At 40.3% G+C, this 12,349-nt stretch overlaps 1 protein-coding gene across 1 annotated transcript in view; it reads right to left on the bottom strand.

Annotated features, from left to right (window-relative positions):
* Positions 1 to 12,349, bottom strand: part of FCRL2 (Fc receptor-like 2) — a 43,349-nt gene that overhangs the window by 17,166 nt on the left and 13,834 nt on the right. Inside the window, exons 4-8 of the mRNA XM_008588791.1 lie at positions 5,694 to 5,951; positions 5,144 to 5,432; positions 3,971 to 4,257; positions 3,245 to 3,523; positions 2,825 to 2,935 (exon numbers count right to left, since the gene is read on the bottom strand). Of these exons, the coding sequence (XP_008587013.1) occupies positions 2,825 to 2,935; positions 3,245 to 3,523; positions 3,971 to 4,257; positions 5,144 to 5,432; positions 5,694 to 5,951 (1,224 nt within the window). The remainder of the gene's footprint in view (positions 1 to 2,824; positions 2,936 to 3,244; positions 3,524 to 3,970; positions 4,258 to 5,143; positions 5,433 to 5,693; positions 5,952 to 12,349) is intronic.

Genomic DNA, 12,349 nt, shown 5'->3' with positions numbered 1-12,349 from the left:
AGATGAGGAAACAGAACAGAGCTAGTTACCCACCGCTCACATAGAAGGTCCTGAAAAGCCATCTCATCCCTGAAAGAGAAAATCAGTGATGAGGAAGGGGATTCGAGAAAGAAATGAGGGCCTGGGAAAGTTATTTTGAGAATAGAGCAACAGAGAGCAATCCAGTTGATATAATACTGCAATTCCTTAGTCTGAGATTGTCTGTTTAAAAAATTAGAACTTCCACTGGACTTGAAAATACTGGTTTAAATATCAACTATATGGGGAAAAAATTTAACTGATGATTTCTCCAAATTCCTTTTATTTGGTGGAAGTAGATAAGTCTAAGGAAGTATTTTACAAGATCTTAAAAGTTTACATTAAAATCCTGATGTAACTCCTGCTTCTACTATATCTGATAGGTTAAATAAATAACACTTTGTTGAAATAGGTGAAACTTATGAGAGAATAGTTAAAGCCATGAGATGCAACACAGTCAAGTTTGAGGCTTTGTAGTCAGGCAGACCCGGATTCTGGTCTCAGCTCTTCCCTCTACCGATTGTGTGAGCCTGGCAAACTACTTGACTTACCCAAGAACGTTAATGTGAATAACAACACACACAATAATTATTTTTGATAATTACAGATAAAATATGTAAGTTTACTACACATAATAAATCCAATAATTGGTCATTGGTAACTTTTTGGCTAATAGAATACTAACAGAAATCAGTATGAGAAATCACTTAGAAGAATTCTCTAAATTCTTAGTCTTAAAAACATGTTACAAAGAGATATACTAATGCCGAAATGCTAAAAACAGAGCAGCTTTATGAAGGTGTTGGTTATAAAAGGTGGATGCTTTAACACTTCCAGTGATGATTGGTGAAGACACTTGGATCAACCTTTCTACTAAGGACAAATAGAAATGCTGGGCAAAACATCTTTAAAAGCTGTTTAAAGGGGTTGAAAGGGTAAGAAGATAGTGAGGAAATACTGGGACAAGATTTGAGGCGGAAAGAGTTCAGAGAGATAAACCTGGCTTCTGGAATCACTGGTTTCATGGGGCATTTGCTTATTCTGGAGAGAGCAGACAAGAGGCTTGTGGGGTTTTTTGACAGTTTTTTTTTTTTTTATGATTATATATATTTGTGTGGTACAGAATCGAATGTCAATACATGTATACAATGTGGTGATCAAATCAGGATAATTAGGATAGTCATGTTTACAAGGGCTGGCCGGTTAGCTCAGTTGGTTGCAGCACAGCTTTAGAACACCAAGGTCATGGGTTCACATCCCCATACTAGCCAGCTGCCAAGAAAAAAAGAAAAGAAAAGAAAAGAAAAGGGATAGTCATGTTTCCAAAACGTAATCAATCTTTGTAACCCTTAACTAATTTCTTGCTAACTTCCCTCCCCCTTCTCACTTCTAATAATCACAGTTCTGTTTTCTCTTTTTTTTTTGAAAGTTCAATGTATTATTGTGATTGTTTCTCTTTTTCTTTTCTCTCTTTTAGCTCCCACTTATGAGTGAGGACATGTGGTATTTCTGTTTCTGTGAAGAGGGTTGCGTTTTTGATGATCTTGTGGGGTTGAGGGACATGGATGGGAATTCATTGTGGTGTGTGTGGAAACTTTTCAAATATGGTTGCAAATTCTTTGACAGTTCTCCCATTTAGAGGTGGAGTCTATGAACCCTCCCCTTATATCTGGGCAAGTTTGTGAGGCACTAGGACACAATAAAATTGTGGTGGCAGTGACACTGCTTCATAATTTTGAAATGAATTGATGAAAGATATTGCAGATTCATTATCACTCTTGCTTTTGGAGCCTGAGCCAACACGTAAAAACTCTGACTACCTTGAAGTCATCATGCTGTGAGGACATCCAGGTCACATTGAGGAGTCACATGTACGTGCTCTACTTGACAGTCTCAGCTGAAGTCCCAATTTATAATTGGGATTATCCAATAAATCCATATTATCCATATTATGGATCCAAAACTCAAAAAGAAGTCATGAGTAGGGTAACTAATAGCAAATGTATAAACATTATACTGAACTATTTTAGTTTTTTAAAATCTAGCTCCTTATTGTTAGCCAATTGTTATGACTGATGTCAGTCTAAGATGGCGGCAGGTGGACAGGAAGAACACCCAAAATGGCTGCGGAAAGTTTCAGGTCCCTAGAATAGCACATTTTCTGAGAACCACAAAAGACTCCCCCTCCTCTTCTCCTCACCGCCACATCACCTTCCCATGCACGTGATTTTCCCCACCTATAGGAAAGTCCCAGCTCAGCTTAAATTCTCGCTTCGTCCTCTCATCCAATGACAATGAGACAGCTCACCTATTAGGATATATAAGGCACTCCCTAGTTCTGCATGTGGCTGCTCCCGCTTTGAGAGGGCAGCCCACCCGCTCACCCCTGAAGCCATCCAATACACATTCTGGCTGAGTATCTGTCTCTTGGTGTAATTTTTTGTGACTCTGGGCCATCCCTTTCACTTATTACATTTTACTCCATTGTGTATAAACTATGTGTATTGAAAACTATTAAATGATATTTAATAATTAAACTTTTTACTTTAAAAGTCAAGCATGGAAGAATGTGTTAATATTTTAATGTCAAGTAACTATACACAGGGGACAATGACATGTCATAGAATTTGTGGCATGGCAACATTGCCTACTTCATGGAACCTTGCAGAATTGTGAAGTGTGGAAAGAAATTATCAGATACTGGAAGATTTTCTTTTCTTTTCTTTTTTGTGCAAATCCAGTATGTATCAGTAATGCAAGAGCTCAAAGCAAAAAAGAGCAAACACAACAAATAGTAGACACCAACCTGGTATCTTGTGGGACCAGCAATAAAACAGCAGAGCAACACCAATGAAACCAAGGATGCCAAACAGTCCCCCAAGCACTCTGGCAAGGTATCTTCTATAGCCATCAGGCCCTGAGAGAAGAAACCCATGCTTTAGCCTCAGAGAATAAAGACTGGGACCCTGGAATTCCTATCAGTACTATGTAGGAATGATAAGTATAAATTCATGTAAGAGGGCATTGAAGTGTTGTCTGTACTTTCAGGTTAGTGTGGGGAGAAGAGAAGCAGTTAGATGTTGAGATCACCTTTCCCACCTCCCCGCATACCGCAGACAACACTCAAGAGAGCTCCTATCTTCTGAAACCCTAATATGGTATCAATAAAGACTGGTGGGACAGAGCCATTGACCATAGTACTTTGTATCTAGGTACCACAACCCACCTGAGATGAAGAGTGTCACTGCCTCACTGTGTTTGGCCCCCAGGCCATTGTTAGCCTCACAGGAGTAGTTTCCAGAATGTTCTGCAGTCAGAGAGAGGTTGAAGGATGATCCTCCTCCAGAGGGGGCCGAGCTGCTCCCCAAGGTGACATCCTCATGATAAAACTGGTACAGGATCGGAAGAGAGCCTCTCAGGGCCTCACAATGAAGCTCCACCAAATCCCCCACCACAGCCTGGGTCCTGGGGGCTCTGAGGGTGAGGACAGGGTGAGACACTGGAACTGAGAGACACAAAGGGGCTATCAGAGAGGGCTTGTGATGCTTCCATAGACTCACAAACTCCTATGCTAGGGTCTCAGCAAGGGGCCTGGCCCTTGGTCATTGTGTATTCATTCCATTGTCACATCCTCTCTAGAACAATCAGAGGTAATTTTCTCAACAATGTATTTAGAAATTCGGGAGAATATCAATTCTGGGGTGTGTCTAGAGACATGTTCATTTGTTTTTCTCATCTTTTTTTTTTTAAATGGCAATCCAGCCTTCTTTTTATTTCTTTCCACAAAAAGAAAGATGTCAGTAGTTAACTTGCAAGGGTAAACCATCTGCAAACTGTTTTCGGTTCTCCACGGCACTGATAACTGGGACGTCCTAGAATTGACTCATGACTCCTGGGTCCCATGCCCTTGGATTTGAGAATTCTGGCTGTGATGAATGAGAGTATAACTCACTTCTCACAGGGACATCTACCACCTTGCTCTGGATGGGATCTTGGCTGTTGTCAGCTCTGCAGTAATACGCGCCAGCATCACCCTCCTTCACAGCCAGGAGCTCCAGCTCTGCCGACAGGGAACGCTGTGTCTTCTTTCCCAGACTGGTTCCTGTAGCCTCTCTGTGCCAGGAGAATGTGATGTTTCCTGTGCCCTCAGCCACTGAGCAGAGCAGGACCAGCTTCCCTCCTTCTATCACCTGTCCTCCAGGGGCCCAGGTCTCCAAGCTTACATTAGAGACAGGGACTCTTAGATGAAGATAACACAACACATGAGAACACTGACTATGGGAAAACGGGGGTAAACTGATTCTACTCACTAATACAAGGAATGGGAATATGGGGATTGTATATGTAATCCATTATAAGTATTCCTGCAAAGATAGGGAATCCATTACAATTATCTTTGAGGAATGTGGATACAGATACTTGTATGTCCTAATCCTGATCTTGACTAATTTCATAGGTAGTGATAATTTAAAAATTTGTGATGAATCATCCACTCCATGAGTCAGAAAACTTTTTAATATTTTTGGATGGGTCATTGTGCAGACAGATGCCTTTTGCTCAGAATGAAGAGAGACACTTGTACCATCAGTCCTACCTAGGAAAAGGCACTGTTCCTAATAACAATCCCAATAACATTCCTCTATCATTCCTAATTTCCAGGCTCACCCAGATCATAACTTACCTCTGACCACTCCAGTTCACTCTGATCTCTCCTTTATCTGATGCTTCATTTAGCCCCATATGCTGTAGCACACCATTGCCTTCTAGTAAGTCCATTTGTGTTGTGATCCCAGAATGTGGAGCCATTCAGTGAGCCACTGGAGAGCAGGTGCCTTGTCTATTAAAGTACCCAGCCCACTGCTAAGTGCTGAGGCGCACAGTCATTGATCAATGAAGATTTGATCAATGAATATGACTTGACTAATAAAGAAGAGAAAGACTATAAGGAGGTAGTCTATTTCCGATTCTAATGAAGAGAGATGTCAAGAGCAATCTGTAAAGTTTCTCTAGCCCAGTTCCACTTTCCATAAGGACAAGAGTTGCACAAAGAAACAAAAGGTCTAGCAGTCCAAGCTGAAGCTTCAGTACTCTGATCTTTGTTTCCCAGACCCACCCCCACTGATACTTACTCTGCACATGAATCTGGGATTGGAGGCTACGTTTTCTGACACTGTGAGTCACTGTCTCTGCTTCACACCAGTAGGACCCTGAGTCTTCACTCCACATGTCAGCAATCTGGAATTTGGGGGAGCTGCTCCAGCCTGACCCCAGGGTCCAGCTGTCTCTGAAGAAGCAGAACTGGAGCTGGACATTGGACCTCTGTGGAGGGAGCTGGGTCTCACAGGTCAGGGTCATGGGGCTCCCTTCTGTGGGCTGGGAGGGGCTGGCTGTCAGCACAGGACATGGAAACAGCTCTAGAGAGAAGGGTTGCAACTGAGAACAGAGCAGTGAGATCCAGGGTTTCTACTGAAAAGCCCCTAGTGAGAAGCAACCCTGGCAAACAGGACATTCAGAACCAGATACATGTCACCTCTCATGTATCCCTTGCATGGTCAAACCACAAGCACTCCAGTCCATATTTGGTCTGTGGGCAGCTTTCCCCTACCAGGTACCCACCCTGCTCTGCTACCACACTCTCCTGCTCAGCCCAGCTCCCACGGGAGTGAAGGCTTTACCTTGGACTTTGATATACACTATTTTTGAAGTTTCTGTCCATGGGAAGATTTTTGTAGTAGCAGTACAATAATAGTTGCCACTGTCACTCATAACTGCTCTTTGGATAGGGAAGTTTGAGAGTTCCTCTGAAAAAAATAACTCCTTTTTATCCTTGTAGAAAGTCATCCTCTTTATGTTCCAGTTGTATTTTTTTTGGCATGTCAGAACTATGCTATCTCCTTCAAAGACAGAAGAGGGAGCCAGGAGGGTCAACCAGCCTGCAAGAGAGAGAGGGAGACTGGATTTGCCATTTCTGCAGAGAACTCAGTTGTCTGACCTGCTCCTTGCTCTTGGGCAGTGAGATGGTGTCAGGCATAGCCTCTACATATTTAGACACAATGGTTGTTCCAATCCATGCCTTAATTACTCAGGGTTGCAACCTATTTTTCCTGAGGCGGTATTTTAGTTGAGGCTGCAGTAACAAAATACCACAAATTGTGTGGCTTATCAACAACAGAAACTTACTATCCATGATTCTGGAGGTTGAAAGTCCAAGGTCAGGATGCCAGCATCATTGGGTTCTGATGAGAGCCCACTTCCAGGTTGCCGACTGCTGACTTTTTATTGTATTCTCACATGGCGAAAGAAAAGCTAGCTAGCTTTCTGTCCTCTTTTTATAAAGGCATTAATTCTATTCATGAGGGCTCCACTCTCATGATTTAATTACCTCCCAAAGGCCACCTCCAAATACCATCACATTGGAATTAGGGTTTCAACATATGAATTTGGGTGGGGGTAGGGTACACAAACATGCAGTCCTTTGCAGGGGGTGTTGGTAAACAGCTTTTTACATGGATGAAAGAGTGTTCTGCTAAAGTGCCTTGTCTTTAGCCCTCTCCATTGGTGAAATCACACAGGGGACCACAGTCTTCAGTGGGCACTTTATTTTTTATCCCCTATACCTTTATCCAACCCTTAGAGGCACTGCACTGTATTACAAATTCAGGTCCCATCCCTTCTTTTTGCCTCACCAGATAAAACCACCTAGTGGCCTGGATTACTGGGGAATAAGCCAGATACTGGAATAAGGTCCAGTAGCTTTAATTCTCATAACTTTCCACTTGAATGCTTTCAGAAAATTTTCCCCAACAATTCAATGAGGTAGAGATTATTTTTAACCCAAGATTCAGTTCCTAGGGACTGATAATAATGAGAAAAAAGTCATTGCCAAAGACAATTGTCCTCCCCAGGGTGGCTCTTCATAGATTGATCATAGGTCCTCTAATTTTACCTGGTCACTACACTTATTTATGGTACTAGACTATGTTCTGTGTCTGCTACATCTCCATTGTATTTTAGGATTATAGCTGAGGATTTTGACCTCAAGGAACTAAATTATATCTCAAATAAAAATCTCCCTATTGCTATTGAATTGTATCATCACTACATGGATTTGAATGTGTAATGTATGGAAGCAGAGGTCAATCATATAAGAGAATGTGATGGCTCATAAAATACCATTGCAGAGTCAGAGCCAAAATGCCACAGGAGACTTGTGGAACTTAGAATTATAATTTTTGGTGCTGTTCCAGGAAAAATTTCTGAGGAGAATGCTGTTGGGGATAGGAGAGAAACATTCTGAGTCACGGTTAGAGAAGCTACTGAAAGGACACATGACAGGTGGCCTCACTTGCTTAGAGCTGCTGGTGACTAAGTGGGCCTTTGGGTTGGTTATTAGGGATTATTCATGTCCTCAAACTCTTTATTAAGGGACAGACCTCCCCAAGAGTAAGCCACAGGTGGACAGAAGGGGGTGCGGATGATGCTGAATCCATAGCAGCAGACCAGCAAGTGGGAGAAGCAGGTGAGCCTACTGTAGCCCCTAGAGAGGAATCCACAGGGAGAGGGGCATAAAGCTTAGAGACCTGGAAGTGAACTTGCCCCAAGAGTGCTCCATTGCCAAGAATCACTGACTAATTTTAGATCTCAGAACATTTAACCTAGTGGATATGAGCCTAATCACATTGTTTTAAATTCAAGTCTGTCACTTACTAGCTGTGTCATCTTGGACAAAGCACTTTAATCTCTCTATACCTCAGTTTTCTCACCTGAGAAATGGAACAATAAAGAGTATTTGCCTCTCATGAGGATGTTTTAAGGATTCTATGAGATAAGCATAGAATTGGGACTGCACATGTGGGCCAGTCAGTTAGCTATGAATATTCACAGCCTTGAGGGAGAATGTCTTTGTTGCTGAAGCTAATGATGGCTGAGGAGGAACAAGAGGACATCACCTTAAGAGAAACCAAAACAATTGGTTTTAAGTCTGAGATGAGGTGACTTGAGGAGACTGAAGGGACAAAGGTGACTTGAAGTCTAAATCTCTGAGAGTTATGTCCTAGAGAGTGGACAAAGTTGATCCTCATCTTCTATGAAAGAGTCAGAACGTGGTTTGTGTTAGAGTTTGTATCCACTTGCTTCCATAATTGTTGTGACTGCTCATATGCCCACTGCCTGGCAGTTTGGAGGTCTCAGCAGAGGTGTGCAGACTCTGCATTGGCTGTCATTGTGGTGTAGCCTCAAGGGTTCTGATCTGTGCACACTTACTTATAGGGGAGTAAAAAGAGCTAGAGGTCCTGGAGGGGCAGAGAGACAAAGCCCCAGTGCTGACTTGTTCACTTCAGGGAGTTCCAAATCCTCTACAACTAGGATTGATGGGGAAGAGACAGACACAGTCAGGCTGAGGGTGGCCACACCTACAGAGGGACACAGGAGAATCTTGCACATCCCCAGAGAGTACACAAGAGAAGTTCATTGTAGGGATAATGGTAGGAGGCAGGGAGAAGGTTAGGTTGTGAACAGAGAAGCCCGTAAATAGAGCAAATAAATAGGAACACAAAGATTTAACTAGGAAGGGAAGAAGCAAGATGGTTGTACAGGGAACTCCAGGGGCCATCTCACCACAGATACACCAATTTGAATATCCATCCATGCAGAAAAATACCTTCCCAAGAGCTAAGAAAACCAGGTAAGAGATCACAGTGCCTAGTTTTAGCATAATAATAAGAAAAGATGCATTAAGATGGTAGAAAGACAGAATTGCACTGCTTGCTTCACCCCCCGAACTCCATGCAATGTGCAGCTCAGAGAAACACAAAGCCTGCTTGGGAGAGGGAGAGGGAGAGAAAAGTGAGGGCAGGACTTTGAAGGGAGCCTATTGCCAGCCACCACCACGAAAGCCAAGGTGACATGAAAGTTCCCCTGTGTTGTTGTCTTAACTGCTGCAGATCTTGAGACCCAGCTTTAAGGAGCCACTTGCCCCTTCTCTTCCCCAACCCCAGGCAGCACAGAGCAGAAAGAGACATGGTCCCCTTGAAGAAAAGAGAGGGAAGTAGACCTGGGGGCCAAGGGCCAGGCCCACCAGGGTGAAACCTAATACCAGGCAGAGACCAGAAGAACCTGACGTCAGGCCACTGATCACTGACAGAACATCCGGACTCACTCAGACATAGGGGAAAACTGCAAACATACAGCAAACCTGGGCTTAGGACATCCTCTAGTGTTAAAAACGTTGCAACATACCAACTGCAGACTGGCAGCAAACCAGAGCATAGGGCATAGTCAGTCATCTACCACTGAAACAATGACAGCAACCATAGGCTCAGAATTTATAGCTAGCCTGCTTAAAAGCTCATAAAAAATGGGCACAAACAAAGCCAGAGAGCAAAGACTAGAATAAGTACCTAATCCTTCAATATGCATGACCACAGCATCCATGATCTCACTGAACAGACAAATTAAGGTGCCAGAGACTGACCCTAAAGCGATGGGAGATGTATGATCTCTCAAAGAATTCAAAATAGCTATTCTAAGGAAATTCAATGAGTTACAAGAAAATACAGGGAAGTCATTCAATAATTTATCAGAGAAATTTAACAAAGAGATAGAAATAAATTTTAAAATCAAACAGAAATTCTGGAATTGAAAAATTCAGTGAACCAACTTAAAAATGCACTAGAGAGCATCAATAGCAAAACTGATTAAGTGGGAGAAAGAATTAGCAAGCTCAAAGACAGGCCATTTGAAGAGATACAGGTGGAGGGGAAAAACTCCCCACAAAGAAATGAATAAAGCCTTCACGGACAGTGGGACAGTGGGACAGTGTCAAAAGAGCAAATATTCAAGCCATAGGAGTTCCTGAGGGCCTTGAGAATGCCAAAGGGGTAGAATGCTTATTCAAGAGATAACAACAGAAAGCTCCCTAAACCTAGAGAAGGTACAAATATTCAGGTACATGTAGGTCAAAGGACACCAATCATATTCAATCCAAATAAGACTACTCCAAGAAATATTGCAATCAAGCTCAGAGAAGTCAAAGATAAAGACAGAATTCTAAAAGCAGCAAGAGAAAAAAAGAAAACAAATAACACATAAGAGAGTCCCAATTCACCTGGCAGCAGACTTCTCAGTGGAAACCTTACAGGCCAGGAGGGAGTGGAATGATATATTTGAAGTAATGAAGGAAAACATTGTCAACAAGAATACTCTATCCAGCAAAACTATTTCTCAGAAATGAAGGAGAGATCAAGACTTTCCCAAACAAAAATTGACAGAATTTATTACTACCAGACCTGTCTTACAAGAAATGCGAAGGAGGTTCTCCAATCTGAAAGAAAAAGGTGCTAACATGTAACAAGAGAACATCTAAAGGTACATAACTCACTGGTGAAAGCAAGTATATAGACAAAAAGAATTCTCTAATATTATAAACATGGAGCATAAAACACTTATAAAATCAGCAGGAAGACTAAAAGGCAAAATTATTAAAAATAATAATAACTACACTAATTTGCCAAGAGATACGCAATATAAAAAGTTCTAGAAATGGGACATCAAAAATCCAAATATGGGGGAGGGAAGATGGAGATAAGGTGCAGAGTATTTTTAATATTTATTGTAATTTTTTCTTTTTCTTTTTGTTTGCTTGTTTTTTGTTTCTTTTTCTATTTTTACAATAAAAATTAGGTTGCTGTCAGTCTAAAATAAGTTTTTATAACTACAAGATGTTTTGTGTAAGCCTCATGGTAACTGCAAACAAAAACCTATGAGAGATCCACCAAAAATAAAAAGCAAGGAATCAAAATATATAACTAGAGAAAAAATTTTAATCATAAAGAAAGTCAGCAATAGAGGGAGAAAAGAAGGAAAAACTACAAAAAAAAAAAACTATTAAAAATAACAAAATGGCTGTAGTAAGGCTTACTGATCAATAATTACTTTAAGTGTAGATGGATTAAATCTCCTAATTAAAAGACACAGAGTATCTGAATGGATTAAAACACAAGATCCATCTATATGCTGCTTACAAGAAACTCTATTTGTGAAGAAACACATAAACTAAAAGTGAAGGGGTTGAAAAAGCTATTCCATGCAAATGGAAAAAAGAGCAGGAGTAGCTATACTTATAATAGATAAATAGATTTCAAATCAAAAGCTGTAAAAAGAGATGAGGAAGGTTGCTATATAATAATAAAGGGGTCAATCCATCAAGAGCATAGAAAAATTGTAAATATATATGCACCCAACTTTGATGCACTTAACTGTATAAAGCAAATATTAATAGACCTGAAAGGAGTGAGAGATTCTAATACAATAATAGTAGGAGACTTTAACACCCACTGTCAGCAATGGGCAGATACTCCAGATAAAAAATCAACAAAAAAAAAACAATGGAGTTAAATGGTATGCTAGACCAAATGGACATAACAGAGATCTTTGGAACATTTCACACAACAACTGCAGCATAAATATCTAAAGGACATGGAACATTCTTTAGGATAGATCATCTGGTAAGTAACAAGTCTAAACAAGTTTTAAAAATTTAAAATCATATCAAATATCTTTTCCGACCACAGTGCAATAAAACTAGGAATCAATAACAAAAAGAACTTAGAAAACTATACAAATGCATGGAAATTAAACAATACCCTCCTGAACAATTATAGGTGCAAGGAAAAAATTAAGAATGAAATTTAAAAATTGCTAGAGACAAATGATAATGAAAACCCAATATATCAGAGCTTATGGAATATAGTGAAGTTAGAACTAAGAGGGAAATTTACAGCAATTAACATCTACATAAAAAAAAGTAAAGCTCACATCTAAAAAATCTAATGTTGCAACTCAAATGAATTAGAAAAACAAGAACCAACCAATCTCAAAATAAGCAGAAAGAAGGAAGTAATAAAGATCAGAGAAGAAATAAACTAAATTGAGACTAAAATAACAACACAAAAGATCAACAAAATTAAGAGTTAGTTTTTTGAAAACATAAACAAAATTGGCAAAACATTAGCTAGTCTAAATGATAAGAAAGAAAGAAGACTCACATTAATAGAATCAGAGATGAAAAAGGAGACATTGCAACTGACATCACAGAAATACAAAGGATCATTAGAGTCTATAAAGAACAACTATATGCTAACAAATTGGAAAGCCCAAAATAAATAAATAAATTTCTGGACACTTACAGCTTACCAAAATTGAATCCTGAAGAAATATAAAATCTGAATAGACCAATAACCAGTAATGAGATCAAATCAGTGATAAAAAGCCTCCCATCAAAGAAAAGCCCAGGACCAGATGGCTTCACTATTGAATTGTACAAACTTTTTTT

This window comes from Galeopterus variegatus, unplaced genomic scaffold (genome assembly GCF_000696425.1).
Source record: "Galeopterus variegatus unplaced genomic scaffold, G_variegatus-3.0.2 Scaffold5037, whole genome shotgun sequence".
NCBI classification, from domain to species: Eukaryota; Metazoa; Chordata; class Mammalia; order Dermoptera; family Cynocephalidae; genus Galeopterus; species Galeopterus variegatus.
This window is presented reverse-complemented; position numbering and strand designations above follow the sequence as displayed.